Here is a 23766-nt window from a genome sequence, read left to right as displayed (position 1 = left end):
GGGAAGAGACATATTTCACCCCAAGGCCAGATGATTTTACGATTCCTAACACAATGTCAGGATTTCAATGGACTTTTCTAGCCTTTCACCAGCTGTGATATTTAAATCAAATCTGTGCGTCTACAGCTTTTCTGTTGTTTTCTGTTCCTACATTATATCTCTGGCCCTTAGTTCCTCTATTTATAACATAGGGACACGTGTTAATGCCAGCCTACCCCACAGAGAATGCTAGAAAAATCAGTATGTTAAGCTTGATGGCAATCAATAAAAAGAAAGCACTGAGCCTCAGAGGTACTGCCTGAGAGTGTGATACAATACCAGGGGCCCCGAAGCACAGGCAGACAGAGGCCCGAGCTGGTTACAGTTCTGTGTGAGGACTGTCTGGCCTTTGCAAGTAGGGGGATTTGACACAGGGAAAGACAGAGGGAAGCAGGAGCAGCCTCAGGGAATGCCATATTCGGGCACTGTGAAAGGCCATTTACAGGTGAAGGATTTGGTTGCTTATGTGTTGAATGTCCTCCCTTAATTAAGGGAAAAGCCGAAACACTGTAGAAGTGTAGAGAAGTTCACAGTTTTATTTGCAATTTTAACAAGCTCAGAATAAAGATGAAAAAATAAATTGCTTGAGCAACTGGATATCTATACAAGAAAAAGTCACCCCATACACAAAAATTAATCCGAGACTGAAGTACGAAAGCTAAAACTACAAAGTTTCTGGAAAAGAACAAAGGGGTGTCTTCATGACCTAAGGGTACACAAAGATTTCCTAAACAGGATGCAAGAAGCACTAATCATAAAAGAAAAAATTCATATGACGTTAGCCATGTGGCACTCCATATCTCTGCCCAAAAACCCATAGCTAAAATGCATAAAGAATCTTACAACCTGGTAACAGAAAAACAACTCAATAAAAAATGGGCAACAGGCTTAACAGACACTTTAGAAAAGAAGATATCCAAATGGCCGATTAACATATGAAAAGCTGGGTGGCATCACCAATCACTAGAGATGTTAAGATAGCCCTACACACCCACCAGAATGGATAAAATTATTTTCTGACAAGGGCAGTGCAATCGTGGATGAAAACAGAAGTCTCACATACACTGCTGGCAGAACTCAGAATACTACAGGCACCTTGGAATACTGTTTGGCAGTTTCTGGGGAAGTTAAACATGTGCCATGGCCCCACGACTCCCCTACCCGAGACAGAGGAGCGCACGTGTCTGCAAAAAGTCTCTTACCAGAGGTCAATCAATGGGTAAATGGAATAAACAAACTATAGTATATTCATTACAATTGAAACCACAGAGCAAAAAAGAAAAACAAACTACTGATATACTTGACGCCAATGGATCTCAGTCATTATGTTGAGCAAGAGTTAAAAAAAAAAAAGTATGTAATGTTTGACGCCATTTATATGAAATCCCAGAACAAGTAAAACTAGTCTGTGGTGACAGAAATTAGAACAGTGCTGACTCTGGGGAGTGGGTATCGAATGGGAAGGGGCACGAGGCACTTTTCGGGATGACTGAACGTTACCTTCAACTGGGCGGTAGATACGCTGGTTTATCAACTGCACAGTAAATTATGTGCTTGAGATCTGGGCAGGTATGTTATCTGTACATAAATTCTATCTTAATTTTGTACAGTATCACAGAATTTTAGAGCTAAAGAGATCTCAGTGAAGCTCTGCTCCACCCTTTACCTTCCGTAAATAAGGATACTGGAATCCAGGTCACAGATTCATTCAAGGTTATATAGCCTTCAGTAGTGGAGTCAGAGCAGGGGGGCTCTTATCTAAGACCCCACAGGCCCTTGTATCTACTCTTAGCTTTTTGCCACTCTACAGGACAAACCTTTAGGATCTAAAATTTTTTACATTTACGATTTATATCCAATCACAGCATTATAGGTATTTAACTTGGCATTCTCTTCAACATATTATAGTACATTCCCTGTAAAACCTTTTCCTTACTTTTCTCAAACTAGAAGAACAAACAAGTAAGCCAGGGAGCTACGGCCACCCCATGCCATCCACCATCAGTGCTAACCCTTAGAAGGTCTGAAAGTTGAGAAAAACTCCTACTGGATGGATTTCTTCTACCCAGAGGAAAGAAGAAAGGAAAGCTGTAATTATTGAGGGCGTATCTTCCAGATGAAAGGCAGGGATGCCCTCTTGCTGGGCTCTTCTGGTGTAGGTTTCAATGGGATTCAGCTGCAGACACAACACAGACACACCTCCAGAGGCACAAAAGAGGAAGAACACCCCTAAAGAGCGAGATTACCTTGGGAGTTTGGGTGATTTGCTAGCTCGGGAGATTTTGGGGGATTTCTTGGCAGCCCAGTCGTCACTCAGTTCAATGTCACTGGAGTCTGAGCAGTTACAGCTGTCGAGCATGGCGGAGATCAAGCTGTTGCCGTAGATTTCATCTGGGAAGACACAACCAGAAGACTCTGGGAAGTGGTATCAGACCCTAACAAGGATCACTACTACTGGAAACTATGGGACAGACCGACTCTACAAGCCAGCATTTAAGTCGAGACTTTGAAATAGAAAGGACCAGAGCATGGTTTCCTTTCTACGTTTTTATGCTATTACATTTTCTAAGCAAAAGGAGGCAATTACTTCTACTGTTATCAAAGTGGACATGGAATTTTCATGCCTCTGTAATATATAAAACAGTTCTGCAGTGTTTACCAGGCCAAAAGCTGGAACGTCCCATCACACCAGGTATCTGTGTTCGTACGAGTTTGCAGGCAGCCTGGGGACCTGGGCCGAGCAAGGGGCTTGCTGACCCAAGAACCTGCTTCTGACCTGGGCCCTGTGATGGCCTCTTCTGGTTCCACGCCTGCTCTGGACTAGAGACCTGACAGAGTCAGCTCCACTGCAGGGGTTCCCAGTTTAGTTGGCCCGCTTCGAGTAGCAGCTGGAAGGAATGCCTGTGCATGAGGCCTGTCAGTGGCGGGCCTGGGCTCTGCTGAGGGTGCCTGGACAGAAGCTGCTAGAGATAATTTTCACAACCAGCCACCAGGCAGAAATTAGAGGTCCTAAGGCAGAAGCCGGTGTGCACAGAGGTTGGGCCATCACAAAACTGCAGAGTAGATGGAGGTCATATTGGACACCTTCCTCGAAATCTTTTCTCCTTTGCTGCCTTCCTCTCACCCCTCACATCCCTTCACTCCCCAAACGCTGCTCTACCCTCACTGCAGGTAGCCCATCTTCAAAATCACTTTGTTTTGCTGACAAAAAGCCTCATTCCCTCAAGGCTCCAAGAACCTTGCCAGGTAATAAAAAAGCTGAATTGTCCAACTGCAATGAAATGATTGATAGAATCTGAGTGATTTTATCATTCAAAAAAGCTGTTTACATTTGAAAGGATGAGTGTGTTAATATAAACTAATCTCTAGTGTTTCTGAACATATGGAGGGGACATCTGTGAACAGGGGCCTCTCGGAGGCCACTGGAAGCAGAGTATGCTGTCTGGCATGCACGCTACCTGGAAGCAGGCTGCCTGAGGCCCAGTCTGTGTGCCCACATCACCCTCTTCTTACACTACCTCCTCATCAGAAGGCGTGACTCGTGAACACAGCAAGCTAGACTGGTGTGCATCTGAGTTCGATCAAATAAAGAGACTTCACTCACAGGCCTTGAGCAGCGCTTTCCATTACTTAAGTTAGGAGTCACTTAGCCAGAGGAAGCTTGGCCCTGACTCACATGGGCATGTAAACCCCCAGAAGGTTTCTGTGTGCTCATGAGCACAGGGCCAGTTCACTGACTGAGGAAACTCAGTAACATGTTGTCCACTCAGCTCCTGACCTGCTTGCTAATCCAAGATTTCACAGTTGGCTATATGTCATAACATTTGCTTTTCTCCTTTACTCATGTCTTAATCCATTTGGGCTGCTATAACAAAATGCCAGACTGGGTGGCTTATAAACAACAGAAATTTATGTCTCAGTTCTGGAGGCTGGAGGTCCGAGGTCAGGGTGCCAGTGTGATCAGGTTCTGGTAAGGACTCTCTGCTTGGCCTGTAGTCGGCCACCCTCTCACTGTGTCCACACATGGCCTTTCCTTAGTGTGTGCGTGTGGCGAGAGAGAGCTCTCTCCCTTTCCTTACAAGGCCATCAATCCTATTGAGATTCCGCCCTCACAGCCTCATTGAACCTTAATCACCCTCTAAAAGCCGTATCTCCAAATATAGTAACAATGGGAGTAAGGGTTCAACATGTGAATTTCAGGGGGACAAAATTCCACCTGTAGTAAGCTCTAACTAAAGACTCCTTTAAAAAATATGGGGATTTATGCTAAAAAAAAAATGCTCTCACGCATGCTCTCAATTATTAAAATACACACTGGTAATTTTGAGGAGTGTGTTTGTTAGGTTGCCTGGAGAGCATTTACAACAGCACGCATGAGCTTTGGAGTACAACTCCCACCTGGGCACTGGACTTGGGGGACTTGCCCCAGACCTGCTGAATGAAGCTAAGGGGCAGGCCTGGCAGACTGCTTTTAGGGAAGTGCCTCAGGTGACCTGCAGGGAGGTGGCCCATGGACCACATTCTGAGAAACAATGATGTGCAGGCTTGAAAGGGTTAATCAGCTCGTGAGAAATTCTAGGCTTCCCAAAGTTGGGAATCTTTTCCTCCTCTGTACCAGTCTGCGTATACCATTTGGTTGGCAATTAGTCATATTCTGCCTTGTGACACATCTTCTATTCCTGTCTTGAGGTATTAAAATCTTGATGTTTTGGGGTACCTGGGTGGCTCAGTGGGTTAAACTGCCCACTCTTGAATTCTGGCTCAGGTCACGATCTCACAGTTCGTGAGTTCGAGCCCTGCATCGTGCTCTGTGCTCACGGGGCAGACAGAGCCTGCCTGGGATTCTCTCCTCTCCTCTCTCTCTGCTCCTCCCATTTTTTCTCTCTCTCTTTCTCTGTCTCTCAAAAATAAATAAAAATGTTTAAAAAATTAGAAATAAATAAATAAAATCTTGATGTTTTTCCTGAACTTTCCAAGCGTTAAGTTGTCTTGTCACCCAAAGGGGTTTATAAACTTCCCGAAAGCAGAGATGCCCCGGCGTTACCCACAACCACAGGAGATTCAAAGACGACAGAGAGGGTAGTGAATACATACTGTTGATGTGCTATGCTTTATAACTTTTTGATTTGTTTAATTACAAAAATAAAGCACTTTATTCCCCAGAGGACTGCTAGCACTTGAGCCCATCTGTGCACAGCACGAGCTGAGGGATGGGAACAGTCAGCAGAAGCAGGTGTTGGGCCAGCGGTCTGCCCCCCGGCCTCGGTGCCCCATGGTACCCCTGCCTGCTTCTTCTGCCTGATTTTTAGTGGGAATTTATGCACGTGGGGGCAGAAGCAAGCGCTTCAGGTCAGCTCCCTTCAACGTTCCATCTCAGTACAGGTTTTATAAACTTGTACACACGGCAGGGAGCCTCAGGGACAATGACCCTGCGGTGTGCGCCTTCCACAGCCCGCCCACTTTGGGCACTGCTCCTCTCCCTTCCCCTGAAGCCACAGCTTCTGCAATGCCCACTGCCCTCCTGCCCTCCTCACTTCGCCTTCCTTCCTTCTGAATCTTCTCCCTCCTCTCCGCCTGCCTCCCTACCAGCCTCCAGTTCTTCCACTCACCTTCCCTGCTCTTGGTGCTCATTCACTGCATGAACCAAAAGACAAAAAAATGGACCAATACCTACTGTTTCAAAGTACGGTCCTACTGCTCTCAACTTTACACGGTAACACAGACGGCAGAGCGCGGCCACAGACGCTGCACGAATCATGGAGGGCACACGGGGGGGCAGCTGTGTGAACTATCAGAGTGGGCAAGCACGTCAGGCTGAAGACGCTCACTGCGCCGTGACACCAGCGCATCCCAGGGCTTCAGGGACACGAGGGGCAGAGGCCAGTCTGATGGGTGGGAGAGGGCGAGGGAGCGGGGCTGGGGAAGTGGAGAGGATGAGTGTGCACCCATCAAATAAATCCCTTTCGACTTGTCCTCTCAAGGTCAGGCACTGAGTTCCCTCCGTCCAGGCCCTCGGGACTCCGCGAGGGAGGTGGGGGAGACAAGACACCGGCAGCCCAACTGACAAGTGACTGGCAGGGAAGGCAGTGTTTCTCCCGCTGCTGCAGGTGACGAGCAGGATTTCACAGGGGGCAGTGGAACATCTGAGCCGGCGTTACTGCCGGTGGGGCGTGTGGGCCTCACAGTCACTAGCTTAGGACACTGGGCAAGTGTCCACAGTGCAAAGAGAAACAGCAAAGTTCCTTGGCTCTGGAGGCTCACAGTGTAGGACCCCAGAGGAAGCATGCAGCGAGCACCTCGAGTACACCAACTGAGTAATGAAGATCAATACAGGGGAGAGTTTTCAGAAAGGCAGAGTGATTCATCATGCCAAAATCTTTATGGATGAGCAAGGAATTTTCCTTGGTAACCAGCTAAAAAGCGGTTAATGGTGGATTAGTAAGGAGCAGAAGGAAGATTCTAGTAGGAGGCTGAGGAGTAGGCTGAAGGTTTGAAGATTTTAATTCCATCATTCGCTCTGGGAGACAGAGATGTACCTCACGATGATTTTCAGCTTGTCTCAGCAGTACATTAAGGCCCTTGATAATGCCTGATAATAACTAAAAGAGGAACCTATTATTCCCAAAAAGCCTGTGCCAGCCTCCCCCAGACAACGAGTTACGTTCCCTCGATCCACGGCCCTGAGCAAGCGAAGTCTTACGGGTGCTGTTAAAAACCCACCGGAAAGTACATTTAAAGAATCATTAGCTTCAATACAATTTTGGAAATGGAGCAGCTTCAAGGATGTTCCACGCTAGCCAAAACACAGGCCCACATTTCTTAAGTAAGCATTAACTTTGCACGGGCTGTCAGGAACACGAGTCCTCAACCACAGCCGAAAACAGGGTGTGGAGGCCCACCTGATTTGCTATCTGTCCGGGGGTCCATGATGACAAACTCTGGCCGCAGCTTGCTGATGCGTCGCCCCTTGAGGATGGGCACAAGCCCGCCCAGGTACTCCAGGTAGAGGGTGTAGCACGGGCCGCCCACCTCCGGGTCGTCCTCTGTGCGCTTCATGGTGCAGTGCAGACGCTCGTTGCCAGCCGAGGGGTAGCTGACAAAGTCTCGCATGTTGTTGGGGTCTGGAATTGGGGGCTGGAGGCAGGACATGGAAAGAAAAGAGTACAGACAGCACTGATTACTCCAACAGAGCACTGGCTGATAGCTCAGGGAGTGTTAACCGTGTGATGGAGAGCAGCCATTCTCAACTGTGGGTGCACGTAAGAATCTCCTGGGAGCTTTAAAAAATACCTAAGCTAGGATCCCACCTCAAGCAATGAAACTGGATTCTCTGGGGGGTGGGCCTGGGCATGTGCATTTTCTAAAAACTCCCCATGTGATTTTAATGTGCAGCTAGGGTTGAGAATCACTGGTTCACAAGCAAGATCATTAAGCAACTTGAAAAAACATCCCAACAGATTCTAAAACTGGTATTTTAAGAAAAAAGTAACCTCGAACAAGTCAATCTGATACTTAGAAGCAGAGCTAGGATACAAAAAAGGGAACATGGAAAAGAATGTAAGGTGCCGAGGCCTGAGGTTAGGAGGAAAGCCACACTTGACTAGCAACTGGCAGATACAGTCCACACACCACCAATACACGGACTAATTCTCGAGTTGCAATCAATATAAAGGACAAGTGACAGCGAGTGCTGGATGGAGGTTGCCCCTCCTCAGCGCAGTAATTCAATCCTCAGGACAGGGTTCACTCTGACCATTCCCGTAACTAGTGACGGAGCAAGCTACTCAAACTTCCAGGAACGTGTTTCTTGCTTTTCTGAAGCACCTGCCAGGAAGTGAGGATTGAACCAAGCAGACAGATGATCAGGATGGCACAGCAGTCAAGCTCCCAATACCGCCTCTGCCACAAGAAAGCTTAGGCCCCTCACACAAGGCAAGTCTCTGGTGGACGCTTCTCGTGCCAGGGACAGACTGCACTTGCAAGAATCCGTCACCTGGATGCTCTCGCCGAGGAGCAGACATGGCTTTTGCGCTCCTGCTCTGGGAATCTCACCTGCCCTCCGGGAGCAGGCAGGCAGCCAGCATGGGGGAGGAAGAGAAGGGAGGGTGGACGGGCTTTACCTTGATGGTGGGGATGAAGGCGGTAGAGAGGTAGGAGCAAAGGCGGGGGGGCAGGGTCAGCTTGCTGACGTCCTTGTCTTCTCGCAGGGCGCTGGCGATGGCCTGCTGGCACAGCAGCTGCAGGCTGGACACGCGGTGCTCCACGCGCACCACGTACAGGGCTGGTCCTGAAGCCATCAGCAGCCGCGAGTCCCGATGTCCCCAGCAGATGGAGACAATGGGGCGCTGCAGGAAGTGAGGGAGGCTATACTTAGGCTTCTGCTCTTGTGGTAAGAAGACGATGCAAGCGTGTCTCAAGTAAAATAAAGGGACTGAATAGTTTTTGAGAATATTGGTTTTAAAAAGCACAATAGATAATGAAATACTACATTACACAAATTCAGTATTTTCATTGGAAAGTAGTCAGATCCCCAGGCCAGAACACAAGGCACTGACTGGAATAGTTCTGTGAAGCTCTTTCACATGTATTATCTCATTTAATTTGGTACCGTAAAACCTAACTTAGCTCTAATGTCTCTGCCAGAAGATGCAATTAGTCTGGGGAACAGTAAGACACCTTCCTTACTGAAACTCTCGTTATCTGGATCCCTAAGAAATTGATGGTAGTTCCTGTGGCTTGAGGCAGTGGCAAGGAGGTAGAGCAGATAGCATTTTTGTCCCCCTTTTGTCCCAACAAGGAGCATTTTAGCGTCAAATCAACACTGGGCCTGGGGTCATGTACCGTGTGGCCTGGGGACCATCATACAATCCCGGGAAGCCTCTCGTGTTGTCGTGTTGTCACGAGTAAAACGGGAGCTGTGAGGACAGAAAGAGAGGCAAGATGCCGAAGGTGCTTCTGGAACCGATCACAGCTTATAACCCGCAGGCACTGAATCACTGTCACCCTCAGGAGCCCTGGAGCTAAGGAAAGCTAAAAGCTATGTGGAAAGAGGACCCAGTTTCTGCGGTGGCCACTCCAAGGCGTTGTGGACACCACTGCTTTGAACAGGCAGGATGAAATCCAAAGATGCAAGTCAGTGACTAGTTATATTGGAAAAAAAAAAAATCCAAGGCTCGGGGGTGCCAGCCAGGATCAACCAAGGAAGAAGGGAAGCGGCAGAGGGCTGTGATGGCAAAGCCACAGGAGAATCTGTTCATTCCTGTCCAGCTGGATGGGGCTCTAACTTAATGAGGTCTTGAGGGGTTTCAAAGATCAGAAGTGGGATATCAGATCTATTATAGGAATGACAGGAACAGAATTTTCACACTTCAGTGACAAATATCAAGATAAAAGGAACAGATTAAGACACCTGCTTAAAATAGCCTCCAGGGTCAGCTAATCCGGGTTTCAACTTCAAAACAAAATGCAAGGCTGAAGATACTCCTTCTTTTATTTCCATCTCTGTGAGCCCAGGCAGCCGTGGGGTGGGAACCTAGAACTCAAGTGCGGACTCAAGTGCGCGGGCCTCCAGAGTACTTCTAAAATACGCCTCCTTACAAGAGGATCCCACACCCGGGGCCGACTCCATACAGGGGCCTGTTAACTTAGAGTAAGCCATAATCAGTACTAAAGACAAAGCAGAGAAGGCATAAAAATTACACAAAAATTCCTTTGCTATCATTAATCCCTGTCCCCTCTGTCCTTCTGGTTTCTGCTTTTCATGGTAACAGTTGATTACATGTTTTGGGAGGATCTTACATAAAATTACCATTATGATAAGTATGTATCGCTTATCCCTTTGTACAAATGAACTTAAGCCACTTATACAGACTTTCAACGTGGATAAAAATTCTCTCTCTGGACAGCCTTGGGTGGCTCAGTCGGTTAAGCGTCTGACTTCAGCTCAGGTCATGATCTCACGGTGTGTGGGTTTGAGCCCCGCATCGGGCTCTGTGCTGATAGCTTAGAGCCTAGAGCCTGCTTCAGCTTCTGTGTCTCCCTCTCTCTCTCTTTCTCAAAATAAACATTAAAAAAATTATCTCTCTTACATCTTAATAAGTACATATAACATCTCATTTAATCCTTTCAATTCTACCATGTAGGTATCGTTATTCCTATTTAACAGGTGAGGAAACTGAAGCTCAGAGAGGCTACTTGGTTGCAGCTAATACACTGAGCTACAATTCTCACCCATTTCCTCTCAACTCCACAGCTTATGCTCACCTACCACAAGATGCTGCCTCCTCTCTGTTAGCGTATGGATATAACCACCTAAAGAAATGTATAATGTCCCACTAACAAACTTAATAAAATAAGAAACAGAAATAAAGAGAATGTGCCTGTCACTTATTTTTATAGCATATACTCCCTGTAAGATGTAAAGTAGCAAAATAAATACTGGTACCTTTCCATACTAAATTTTAAGGCTATATTAGAAAAATAAAGAAGCATTTACAGGTAGAGCTGATCCTCTTGTCTGAAGGTTTTGAGATCTCCCTGATGTGGGGAACTGATTATTGTAATTCCTATTGAATGGGGGAGGCTTGGCGGTAGGGACATGACCTCAGGATACCCTTAAGTCCTATACACCAGGAGAAAGACTATACTGTGTATTGAAAGCTGCTAAGAGACTATATCTTAAACGTTTTTCCCACAAAAAAGAAATGGTAATTGTGTGCCGTGATGGAGGTGCCAGTGAACCTTATGATGGCAATTCTATTATAATATACAAGTGTATCAAATCCACACTTGTGTACTCTAATTTACACAACATTCATGTCACCTATATCTCAATAGAGCTGAAAATAAATAAAGAGGAAACCACACACAAAATCCTTTTATACCCTTTTGAATACTTTATACTTTTTTAAATATGTCATCTTATTTTTTTAATGTCTCATTTCCTTCTGGTGCTGATTTTCCTGTGCTGTTTATGGGTACTTCAGCCTACAAAACCCTCCCTACAAACATTCTGTTGTTTTGGAAACAGTAAGACTCAAAGCGCACATGCCACAGATGTGGGGTGGGGGTGTCTTGATTCAGCTGCCCCCCAGTCAGGGACTTCTGCCCTCCGTCCCCGAGGATCAGGGGTGCCAGCAGAGCATGAATCCACTGCCTGCCCACAGAGCGCCATCTTCCCCAAGAACTGCCCACCTACCAGGATTGGCTGCAGCAGAAGAGAAACGTACCAAATGTTTCATCCCAATAAACCCGGGAACAGATACGGGTGCACACAAGACAACTCCCACAGATTAATGCTTTTGAACAGTTGCTGTCTGCTAGGGAAAAACTCAGCTGTAAATCTGCAGACTTAATCTCTCTCAAATCACACAAAATGACTATTTTTAGAACTGATGGCCAGAATTGTGAAGTTGGTAACATTCAAATCTTAATTTGTGTGGGCAAGTTCACATACTTTGCATGTCTAAATCCAAAGCAAAAGGACAAGAACGTGAGCTACATTTCGGGGAGCATCAGTGTAGTAGAAATCTAGGGCTCCGGTGAGTTTGATGAAACAAGGAGAGGTATTAGCTGGAGAGAGATGCTATTTGTATGGAGGTCTGGTGAGTGGTTAACGCACAGTCAAGTTGACCACTTGAGGACCTGCCTGTCTCGCTGTCTGATGCCGATCCACGTGAGGGAGGCAAGTGAGTCTGCTCCTCTTCTGTCCTTGGCTATAGCACAGGGACTTTATTAGTAAATGGCCAGTTTCAGCCCCTTCTGGCACATGAAGACACGCCACACACTCGCGAGCCTCACCTCCCGCTGCCCACGGAGCACACCGCACACTCATCTGGGCATCTGTTCATCTACTGTGTTGCCAGTCAGTCATCCAGTTAGCTGTCTGTCAAATGTCTACATTGGGCCACACACATTCCAAGTGTTGGGGACCAACACAGAATAAAATAAAATCCCTGCCCTCATGGAGCTGACACTGTGAGGTAGGACAGGAAGAGAGACGCACATCTTAGTCTCTCTGATGGAGAGTACCTGACCATGCTGATCATGTCAGGATAGGGGCCTTGAGAAAGAGCAAGGCGGTCGTTTCAGACAAAGGGGGGCAGAGAAGGCTGCTCCAAGGAGGTAGTTTTAGCAGAGGCCTGACTGAGACAGGCAGTCTGTTTATTTTAAAAAATTGAAAGCTTCCTCACCATATTACTATTTTTGTATACTGCAGTGAGTTGCATGCAGTCCTCTAAAAATCTAAGAGGAATGAAAAACAGGCTGTTCTTTCCATATTAAAGATAAGCTGCTCAAGAAAGACAACAAAAGGGTTAAATCCAGCTGTCCCAAGAGAGGGACAGTGAGGCTGTCCGAACCCACTGTTTCTGGCTGATGAGGGCTTCCAGCTGAGGACCAGGGACCAGCCCATGGAGCTGTCTGACCCTGTGGGTGCCAGAGGGCCCTCCCAGCCTCCTACAGCCAGGGCAGCTCTGCCGCTCCTTTCCACAGCTCCCCTAGGAAGTAGAATGTTTTCGGTCTTAGAGGAAATGCGCTCCAATGTCTAACATTGGAAGGGGATGTGTATAATGTCTGTAAAGGTGTGTACAAAGGGAATGTCTAATGTTTGTACAAGTGTGTACAAAGAAAGAAAGCCTTCTCGAACAGTTCACTGTTAAACAGACCAAGTTGGGTGACTGGTCACCATCAAACTGTGTTGGTGGAGCCACGGACAGTTTTGAATATTAAGCTGTAATGATTTGGCCGCTGACTAAGGGGCAGTAACTAGTAAAAGCCAGCTCAGCATTCAGGCACCCAAACTGCAGTTTTAGAAAATGCACCATTCTTATATTTTCAAAGCTGACAATCCCAGGAAGGACTTTCTTCTCATCCATTTCTAGCAAACCATGGAAAAAGCACTCCTGTGGCAGCTTCGTAAGAATAGGTATAGGGGCACCTGCGTGGCTCAGTCAGTTGAGCGTCCGACTTCGGCTCAGGTCATGATCTCACAGTCTGTGACTTCAAGCCCCGCGTCGGGGCTCTGTGCTGACAGCTCAGAGCCTGGAGCCTGTTTCAGATTCTGTGTCTCCCTCTCTCTGCCCCTTCCCCACTCATGCTCTGTCTCTCTCTGTCTCTCAAAAATGAATAAACGTTAAACACATTTTTTTTTTAAAAGAATAGGTACAGTTAGTCCTCAACAAAAAGGGTCAATATATACCCTTGCTAACAGACTCTCCTTCTTGAGTACAGAGTCTATGACCATACCTGCAATCTCTCATTTCACTTTTCAGTTTCCACATCCATCTCTTCCTCTCCCTTCTCTCTTAACATTTTACCCTAATTATCTTATATCAACAAAGGAACCTTACAGAATATAAGCCGACTCCTCCAACATGCCTTTAATGCAAACAAACATTCATAAAGCCACAACAAAACCAACCAACCAACCAACCAACAACCCAAATTACTGAAGCCTGCAAACTTCAGTCAGTAATGCGAACTCTAAACATCTGCTGTAGATGAACAGATATGCAACTACATATAGATGGTCCCAGAAATAGCTAATGAGGTAAATTACAGGATTTTCAACTACAACAGGTAGAAAGGAAAGGAAAAGAAAGGAAAATGAGTTGCAGTGTATTTCCTTTGAAGAGCTTCAGCCATGGGCATTGCTGTTATGAGTAAATCAGGAGAATCCATTTTAAAGCTGAGGCTGCCGCAAGTTTGTGCCCAGCAACGGCTTTGTACGCAATAACCTACAATCTAATTAACTTGGAAATAAATTATCCAATCTAAATTGCATTTAGTTCTTTCTATAAACAGCCCAATAAATTTCCTAACTTCCTTCCTGCTATAAAAATGCCCCTGCCCTTGGACAACTTGAAACAGCACAGATAACATGTAATTTTAGAATCATTACAGAAAAAAGTTGGTGCTCTCTATAATTAATGTTGTACTTGATTTTTTAAATTTTATTTATTTTTTTTTAGAGAGAAAGAGAGAGCATGAGTGGGGGAGTGGGGAGGGGAGGAGAGGGCAAGAGGGAGGGAGGGAGGGAGGGAATCCTGAGCAGGCTCTGCACTCAGCTGCAGAGCCTGATGTAGGGCTTAATCCACTGACCCTGGGATCATGACCTGAGCCACAATCAAGAGTTGGTTATTCAACCGACTGAGCCACCCAGGCACCCTGTTGTACTTGATTTTTAGTAACATCATTACTTTACTTTGTATTATTGAGGCAATTTTTTTCAGTGGTTTAAACAGATCCTCAAATGAAAAAATGAATAATTTATTAAAATTCTGAGATACTATATGGATATTTTTCCCCAAAGGATGATCAGCTAAGCTCCCTTCCTATCTCTGAGCCCCAAACAGTTAAAATTCAAGACCTATGTTAGTTTCACAGTTGTATGTTACAGTTGGTGAGAACTTCTACACTGGTTGAGGCCATTGAGCGTCCACCATATTCCAGGCATTTCAAAGAAATGAAGAAAATGTGGTCTTTGACTTCAAGAAGGTAAGACAAGTAGACAGAAAAGTGTAATAAATATCAGAAGTATCAAACATCCCAGGGGGATGCTTCATGGAGAAGAGGGGTTGCAATTGTTGGGCAGATTTACATAAGGATGTGACCGTGCTGGTGTTAAGGATGGTTTCCCCCAGCTGAGATGGCAGGGAGGGCAATCCTTGTGGAAGGAACAGAATACCAGCAGGAGGGGTGCCCTGAGTCACACTGAAGAGTGGACAACACTGAATATACTGGGAGTGTGTTTCATTACTTCAATTCACAAATAAGTTTTTTAATAACTGTAAAAGCCTTATTAACTCAGAAAGAGCTGGAAATGCCCATCCTCTCCTACCTGTCAGGATAGGGATAAAAGTCAGCATGACATCTGAGTGAGAAGGCACATAGCCTCCTGGTTCAAACTATCAGCAGAAAGCACTAAAAAGAGCATATGTTGACAACTGTCCGTCCATCAATCCACCAAGCAAATATTTACTGAGCACCTACTATGTTCCAGACAATGCACCTGCAGTTTCAGTTTTGTTAAGATGAAAACGTTCGGAGATTGGTTGCGCAATAACGTAATACAATTAACAATACTGAACTATACACTTAAAAATGATTAAGACTGCAAATTTTATTATGTGTGTTTTTCCACAACCAAAAAAAGAGAGCTATATTTAAATAATCAATGTCTGCATCTAATTGCAAATTTCCCCGAATCTGGTATACCTGCCTCTTTGAGCTGGGTAAGGTTAGAAAAGAAGTCTCTAGTTTATTATTGCCCCCGTCAATCATCAACTCACTCTCAGACCTGTCTCCACTACACCCCACTAAGAATTTCATCCTCCACGAGAGCTGATCCAAATCAGAAATGAAGTGGTCTACAGATCTCTGGGAAATAAAAACAAATAGAAAAGGGCTACCTTTCTTTCCCAAAGATCTTTAAGCTTTCTTACTTACTGTTTAACAGTCATTTAGCTAAGATGCAGAAGTACATTACTGGCATAGAAAACATAACATCAGAGTGAATAAATGAAGATTCAGCGCATACTTCTGTAAGTGCTAATTTCTGCCTGACGGTAAATACCAGCTCCCTCTGCTTACTCACTGTCCACTCTTTTCAGTGGGGGATGTAATAAAGTATTTTGGTTAAAGGCAAAAACATGTTTCTCCCTTATTTCTTCTGGCTTACACTCCATAATTTAATTAAGGTCAACGAAAGATTAAAATCTGTCGAAGATAATTATAGGAACTATAGCCACCTCACGGTATTTAATGGAGCCCAGAGAGCATACTAACACAGTGGCGTTACAATGAAGGTCTGACACACATCCTTACTTGCACAAGCGTGTCCAGGGTGAAGATGTGCTCCCCGCGGACATTGTAGAACTTGACCATGGCACTCTTCAGAAGAGGGCCATTGGGGAGGTCACCGAGCTGGGTCTGCCGTTCCATGCCAGAGACGGCCAGGAGGTCTCCCTGCGTGCACCACTGGGCCACCACCTCTGAAATCACAAAGAAGACAGTCAGCATGAGGATGTGACCCTCCCTGAACCTTCACTGAAGTAGTTTAGAAAACAGAGCTGCTGAGCAAATACAATGGCAGCTCTTACCCTTTCTCTCACGAAGACAATAGCTACCCATTTCTCTGAAGAAAGTACAGACTCTATTTAAACAGGTGTCTATCACATGGATGGGGAGCACAGCTCCCTGACACACAGCTGTATCAGGCCAAACCACGTGACGAAGCCGGCATGTTAAATACCTAACTTCAACACCGGCATTACCGTTGAGGGATGTGCAGAAATCTGAGGGAGCAGGTAAGATCATTAATTCCATGACTCTCCATCTGCTGCTTGTGTCCCTGCCCTCAGAGATGATTCTAAGAGTATACAAATGCAAAAAGTAAGTCAAGAGCAAATTCTAAGTTTATATTCATTTGATTTCTGTGCACCACTGGGCAGATAAAGTTCACATAAAGGACTTATCTGCATATGAAGGCCTTGACTTTTATTCCACATTGGGATGTTATGAGGGCTTAGAAAAGAAGATAAATACTTCTGTTGGATGGCGTGTTGTCAGAAATTTTCACCCTGGAGATGTGATGCCCACCTACCAAGCCACTCGGTACCTATAAAAATGGCTATGAAAGGGTTGGTCAAATCCCAACGTGGCAATTTACTTATTCTGGCTGGTAAAACAAGCTAATAGTACTAATAAGATTTAGAGCACAGTTCTTCTCCATCAAGGCCCCAGAACCCTATCTGGCTCATACAGAGAGCACTGATATCCAGAACTCAGAGGCCTGAGAGAGGCTGGACGGAGCTGACGGTGCCCTGTCACGACAGGACGCGTCTCAGAGCCGGGACCAGATGCCAGCAGGGCCTGGGCTCCATCAGGTCACAAACCATCACAGCACCTTGCTCTTATTCACACGCGGTACCGACTCTGATGTTAGTAACAGCACATTCTGAGGTCACCAGTGCTCGGTGACTTCCTTTGAAGACCAGATTGTGGTCCCAGGACAAGATGGCTCCCTGGACCCAGGGAAGTGAGAGCCAGCCCATCAGGTGAGCCACCGACAGGAACTAGAGACGGAGGTAGCAGAGGGCTGAGTGAACCCAGCTACAAACACAGAACGAAAAATCTCTACAATCTGAGTCAGTGAAAGCATCAATAAAAGGAGCTTCCCCCCCCCCCCTTTTCTTATAAAAGGATATGAATAAGGACAAGTACAAACCAGGAAATGAAAAATAAGTTAAAAGCATCATCCAAATATCCTGGTGAGTAAGATCTCAAAAAAGATGAGAGGGGGGAAGGCTTGAGGATTTGTGCACGTATTTCACTGTGCTTGGGTATCCAAAGGGCTCAGGTGCTCTGGTGAGAAGCTGACCATGACAATGAAACTGAAATGACCTTCTCTGGATGACAGTTTTGGCAACACAAGGAAGTCAAGAGGAAGAGCCACTAATGTTGACAGGTAAAGGTGACACAAGCAGAGCCTGCGGTTGTTTAGGATGACAGCGTCCCTATGCAACTGCATAAACGAAGAGGACAGCACCCAATTCCTGCGGTTCTGCTGTTAACCCACTTTGGTCAGGTGGTGAGTGACGAACCCGCACCGTTCTTCTTGCTATTGTTTTAGTAAGATTCTTTGAACTTGCCCCTCAGAAAAGTGGGCTGCTGCTGGGCTGCTGTCCCCGTAGGGGCTGGCACAGACACACAGTCCGCTCAGACACTGCTCGGCGACCAGAGGCTCTGCTCCCCACACGGGCGCCCGGGCCCGGGGAGCAGGAGTCCGCGCAGCCACAAAGCAGACGCCCAGGGAGCTCGTCCCCGCAGTCACCAAGTCATACTGAGACAGCCGTGGTCTCCACAGCCAAGTCATTGCTTAAAAGAGAACAAGTTCTCCAGGAGTAACACCACTTCTTGTTCCGACGATGACACGACCAGCAGCATCAAGGGCCTGAGCCAGTCCTGATGCACATGAGGGCAGGTGCTCACCAGGGGAGGCCAGCTTACCCCAGAAAACCCCATCACAAGGAATTCAGGAGTGGGAGTAAAAAAGAAAAACCTCGGACTGTTCAGTGGCAACCAGGGCTGTGTGAGTACCTCCACAGGGGCTGAATCCTCAGGGTGGGACTGTAAAATCCTCATAAATTACTACAAAATCAAAGAAAAATCACATATTTATTCACTTTCTAGATTTCACTTCCATAAAGAAGGAAACAGAAGCCTAGATGTGGTCAGGACAGAAACTTTCCTGTCCCAGGAAGTTTTTATAAGCTTATATTAGAATAGAAAATAATCCCCAATGCCTTTGCCCGATCTTTTAGTAATAATTTCACAGTTTCTAAACCTCTAAAAATTTGTGTCAAAATATAAGCCAGAAGGAAGGAACTAAATGCTTTATTCAGTAAGCCTCTTTTCACTTTTCCTGAAGCTCTCAGCAGAGTCTCTAAGGATGTGGGGAGTTCCAAGGCACAAAAGAGGCCCATCCTCCTAAAGCACTGATTTTCCTTGATTTTTTAAAAGTAATCTCTATGCTGAACATGGGGCTCGAACCCATGACCCTGATATCAAGAGTCATATGCTCTACTGGCTGAGCCAGCGAGGCGCCCTGCTCTTGATGATTTTGAAGTGTCTGTGGATTTTTGGTCTCTTAAACATTTTATACACAAAAAAATTAGCAGAGTCACACAATTCTACTTTAGCTAGACAATCTTATGGATCTTTCTTGGTAAGAGCTGGAAGAGTCAAAATTTGACTTGTAGTGTGCGGTGAGAAAATTTGGTCCTTTTATATTAACAAGAGCCCCTTGTGTGGAGTTAGTGCTCGGTCAAAAACAGGCAGCCAAGTATTCGTGGAGAAAGAATAGCGCTCTTACCAAACACTACATGTACTTGAGCTGCTGGTTGGAAGCCTGAGTGAGGTTCACGGGGGCCTTTGTCTCTTGGATGCCCACGTTAATGATTCATCTATTAGTCATTAGATACATGTGTACTTGTGTGTGTACACGTGGATTTTGTGTTGAGGAAGAGAAAATGAGCATGTGCACAAAGGAGAAACAAATTAAGTAGCAAAGTGTGTGATGGTAAAATACCGTGTACTTTTTTTCTTTAATAACAGTGCTTCTGTGAACATATGGAGGACTGAACAACACCGGCGTGTATTCAGTGAGGACGATGGATCCAACCTCTATCAGCACAGACTGCAGGAGCAGACAGCACCACTGACTGGAACCACTCTCCTTCAAAACCCGCTCTTGACTTTTACCAGTATGGTGCAATGAAGTGACAAAAAGAGGAAATTCTGTAAAACAAAGAAACCCTAGGAGTTTAAATTCCTTGATTTTAAGACAAATGTGGGTGAAATGAGCAGTGCCTTTGAGAGCTTGCTTTACTGCAACGGATGAAGTGTCTAGGTCAGAGTTTCTGAGCGCATCACTGAATTGTTTTTTCCTTGAAGCGTAAGAGAATATGCTACCTCAAAATACGCCACACCGGCATATAAAAACTATTTTGAGCTGAAGGCAACTGAGAAACAGCAGATACAAAAAAAGCTCTCTCTTTCCCCCTATTTGCCTAAAAGCAGGGTGTAAATTTGTGCAGGCACTTGCCCACTCTGCCCCCTGACCAGGAAGGACAGAAGCTAATCACTGGAGACAACTCTGGACCCTCATCAGCCCACACACAGCTCCAGAAGAATTTACATGACAAACTTCAGGAACTGGCCGTTATCTTCCATTAGTCCTCCCTGTTTACCTTCCCACAATCTGCTACCCTAGAAACTTTAAGTCCTTTCCCTTTGTCTTGTCACTTTTCCAAAAACGTTCTGTTCTGCTGTTAATATGCAATATAAGCCCAAGCTCTACCCACCCATTTGAGTTACTCATCTCTGAAAGCTTCCACAGCTAAATGCAACGCATGTGTTAATAAACTTGTTTCTTTTTCTCTAGTCAACCTGTCTTTGGTCAGTGTAATTATAGGGTCCCAGTAGGAAAACCTAAGATCTGTAGGGGGAAAACAGTCTTTCTTCCCCTACATTCTCAATGAAAAGTACAGTAACTACAAAAGGTAAAAACCCCAAATAAGGTGTACTAATTTATGGTTCACTATGTGATAAAGAGAAGTCCCCTAAGTTGGGATACTTAGCAGATTCTTCTTTAAGGCAGAATCTCCTCAGCAAACATCTGCAAAACAAAATCACCCACCACCCTACGAATCTGCAATCAAAACACAGTGTAACAGGTGGCGGAGAAGAGGGTGATCACAGGGACCGTGAGCTATCTGCCATTCTGTGTTCTTTGGCAACAACATAAATTACAATGTTGGTGATAAAGCAGAAAATATCATGAGTCATGTTTCTTCACTGGAGAAGCTCTCTGATGATATTTCTTTGAGACAGTAACAGAGAAAGACTGACCCATTTCAGTCCACCCTATATGACAATTGACCGACCTGTCCACCACAGGACAGATGACCATGGACGGAGCAAGTTGCCACACGCCACCTTGGCAGATTCTGGCGATCTCTTCCTAGTATTTACCCCATGAAGTAATGGACAAAAAACAAAACAAAACAAAACAACCTGCTGCCGTTGATAGCACATGTAAGACTGAGTCCTCATAATATTCTGAAACCAAGACAGAAAGAGAAACTGCCTACATCCAGCGCTGATCGGATGACATCAGTTCGCTTAAATTTCACCTAACTTCCTGCAATTAAGACGACTCCGTGCAAAAGCATGTCCCCCCATGAAAGTGTGAAAGATTTAGATTAGATTTAGATTTCTAGTCAGGCAATGGGAAGAATGCTAAATTTGCCTGTATTTTTAACATGAAACTCAAGTCAAAAACTTTCACTCTTGGGAAGGCCACCCAGGGTCACCTTCACAAGCCACCTCATATGCGTTCCTAACCTTCCACCACAGGCTTGGTGGGGATGTGTCAGAAGTGCTGCTCCAGTGCAATCTAGTTTGACAGAAAACAAAACAACACATTCAAGGAATTAAAAAAAGTTTCCACAGGTAAGCAAGATGACAAAGATTCTGAAAAATTTGCCATATGAGAAATACAAGGGAACTGACCGGTAAATATGTTAATTTCAGTCCTGATCAGACACGTGTCAGAGAACAAAGTTCAGGGCTCCAGGACTAGAGGCAGGTTCTGAGGAATTAATAAACTTAGTTGAAGGTTTAAAAGTAGAATTTCTGAAGAAGAAAAGAAGAGCCTGGACAACCAAATATATGTGAGAATTTATGATGACCACCCCTGCATGTTAGCTCCACAAAGGTCAGAACACTCAGAAAAGAACTTGCAGAAAAGACCAAGGAATGTAAGTTCATCATCATCATCATACACACACAGAAGTATTTATTCAGCTTCTAAAGGAGCCTATTTGTGGTATAAAGAGGGACTTCTACATAGTTCACGTCCCTCAGGAGTTTAGGCTAAATAATTCCTCACAATTATAGATCTGAAACAGCAAAATGGGATACCCACAAAAAGGAGAACTTGTAAGAATATTCTATAGTTTTAAAATGGAATCAAGAAGTGCTTAGGGGCAGGCAGACAGGTATGATGCACTCCAATCAACAGTTAAGTATACGGACTTGAGTCTCCATTATCATCCCTGCGATCCCTGAGTAATTCAGACAGGAAGCACATGACACAACTCTCTGGTCTGAGGCAAGTTCTGAGTGACAGTAGTAACTTGAACTGCACGTTCTGGTTTACCCCTGGTCTTCCATTCGGATTATAGCAGGTCCCTTGCACTTTGAGACCAAAGGCAATCCAGGGACTTCTACACCGTACCATTTAATCCTGAAGAGACAGAACTGTTTTTCCAAAGAACTCATCAGGGTCACAATGCGAGTAAATATTCTTGAATTGCAAAATTCAGAACATGCCAAATGCCTATGGACAGCGATTTTCTTGTGAGAGAACACATTTCATAACATCTGTCAGGGAAGTCAGCATTTGGCGGTTGCTGTTTACATCAATGCCTCAGTCCTGCAGCTGCGGGGACTTTACCGCACAACCATCGGTGTCTTAATACGCCTCAAAGTAACAGGGGCTTCTGTGAAACTGCCGTGCTGGGTCTGCTGCCCCAGGAACGGCAGGTGCTGAGGTCCAATACTGTACTGACATCATATGTTAGCCAGAGGCAAACACATACACCCAAGAGAGGGTTACTCGTCGTAGTAGGTAAAGACAGAAAGGCGAAGACTGTCAGGAATCCCTCCTCAAGGTAAGCCTAGGTGTCAACTTGTCACATAAGCAGAGGAGCAAAAGGAAGTGGACTTCATTAACAGACTCCATTAAGCCCACGGACGGGCGGGAATGGATAAGTACTGGGTGCAGGACACCCACCGGAAGGCAAATGCACACAGGGCTGATGTGTGGGCTTGGGGTCACGTGCAGCCTTCTGTACCTTTCAGCCCTGAGCGGATGACAGTAGGAGACAAGTCGTCGTAGTTGTTCATTAAGCTGATGTCCCCCGAGGTGAAGCTGACGGTGAGCAGCGGCTTGATGTTCTGCACCGGGATGGGATATGCTGCTGGACCATCTGCCGGGACAAAAGTGCTGAGTAAAAAGGAGGCAAGGCACACATGACCCAAATCTAGGACACACCGCTGCAGTCTGGCAGAGGGCTTTAACAACTGCCTGACACTGCAGACCAGACTCTGGACTGGGATGTCACTGAGTAAGGCAACACTGTACATAGCACTCAGGAACTACGTGGGGCTGTCAGGAAGAGCGCCACCGGGGAACCCTGGAATGAGAAGCAGGACGGGAACAGACGGCCCTGGAGGCACCAGGTGGGGCTCCGTGGGCTCTGCGGTATGGTGATGAGAACACATGTGAAGATTATTAACTCATGTGTTAATGCGTCATGTTTCTTTTTTTCATAATTTTTTTTTCAACGTTTATTTATTTTTGGGACAGAGAGAGACAGAGCATGAACGGGGGAGGGGCAGAGAGAGAGGGAGACACAGAATCGGAAACAGGCTCCAGGCTCTAAGCCATCAGCCCAGAGCCTGACGTGGGGCTCGAACTCACGGACCACGAGATCGTGACCTGGCTGAAGTTGGACGCTTAACCGACTGTGCCACCCAGCCGCCCCAAATGCGTCATGTTTCTAATGATGTGTAAACATAAATTATTATTATAACGTCACGTAACACGTAAGGATGGTGGAAAGAAGGATGAAAACAATTTCTTAATCTTGGTCCAATGTACAGAGAAAAGTTGCTTTTCAACACTGCCCTTTCATTGGACATTATAGGAAATAGGGAGCCACAGCAGCCACAACGAGTAAGTTTTTACCATAAGAGACTCCAAACCTGAAGAGAAAGCCAAGGTTGGCTGTGGCTCATAAACAATTCTGCTGCATCTGCAGTGCACAGCCAGTATAAAGAAAATTCCGCTCTGTAAGTTCAAGGAGTACTCATGGATGCTAAGGAAGAACTGTGATGGGTCATGTTCTGGATTCTTCCACATGCTGCTTCAAAAGTAAAAGTCAGTCCCTCCCACAGGCCAAGATAAATGAGGGCTCTTTCAGAAGGCCCCCTGCAGGCCTCATACCCATGCCGGGTTCATCCCTGGGAGCCATCCGGAGTGGGCTGGCCTGACATCCGCACACTCGCCCCACCTCAGCCCTGCCTGTGGAGGATCCTCAGGTATTACTTTCCTCTGCTTCACTTTCAGATGCTGTACGTACCTACCTCTGTGCTCAA

The 23766-nt window shown here is 45.7% G+C and overlaps 1 protein-coding gene across 3 annotated transcripts in view; it reads right to left on the bottom strand.

The window, feature by feature from the left end:
- TULP4 (TUB like protein 4) overlaps positions 1 to 23766 on the bottom strand; it is a 242158-nt gene that overhangs the window by 16330 nt on the left and 202062 nt on the right. For all 3 annotated transcript variants that reach the window (XM_023254539.2, XM_023254540.2, XM_023254541.2), the window contains 5 exons: positions 22461 to 22595; positions 15865 to 16031; positions 8160 to 8384; positions 6939 to 7173; positions 2286 to 2430 (listed from right to left, as the gene is read on the bottom strand). In XM_023254539.2, coding sequence (XP_023110307.1) covers positions 2286 to 2430; positions 6939 to 7173; positions 8160 to 8384; positions 15865 to 16031; positions 22461 to 22595 — 907 coding nt within the window. The remainder of the gene's footprint in view (positions 1 to 2285; positions 2431 to 6938; positions 7174 to 8159; positions 8385 to 15864; positions 16032 to 22460; positions 22596 to 23766) is intronic.

Source organism: Felis catus, chromosome B2, assembly GCF_018350175.1.
Source record: "Felis catus isolate Fca126 chromosome B2, F.catus_Fca126_mat1.0, whole genome shotgun sequence".
NCBI classification, from domain to species: Eukaryota; Metazoa; Chordata; class Mammalia; order Carnivora; family Felidae; genus Felis; species Felis catus.
This window is presented reverse-complemented; position numbering and strand designations above follow the sequence as displayed.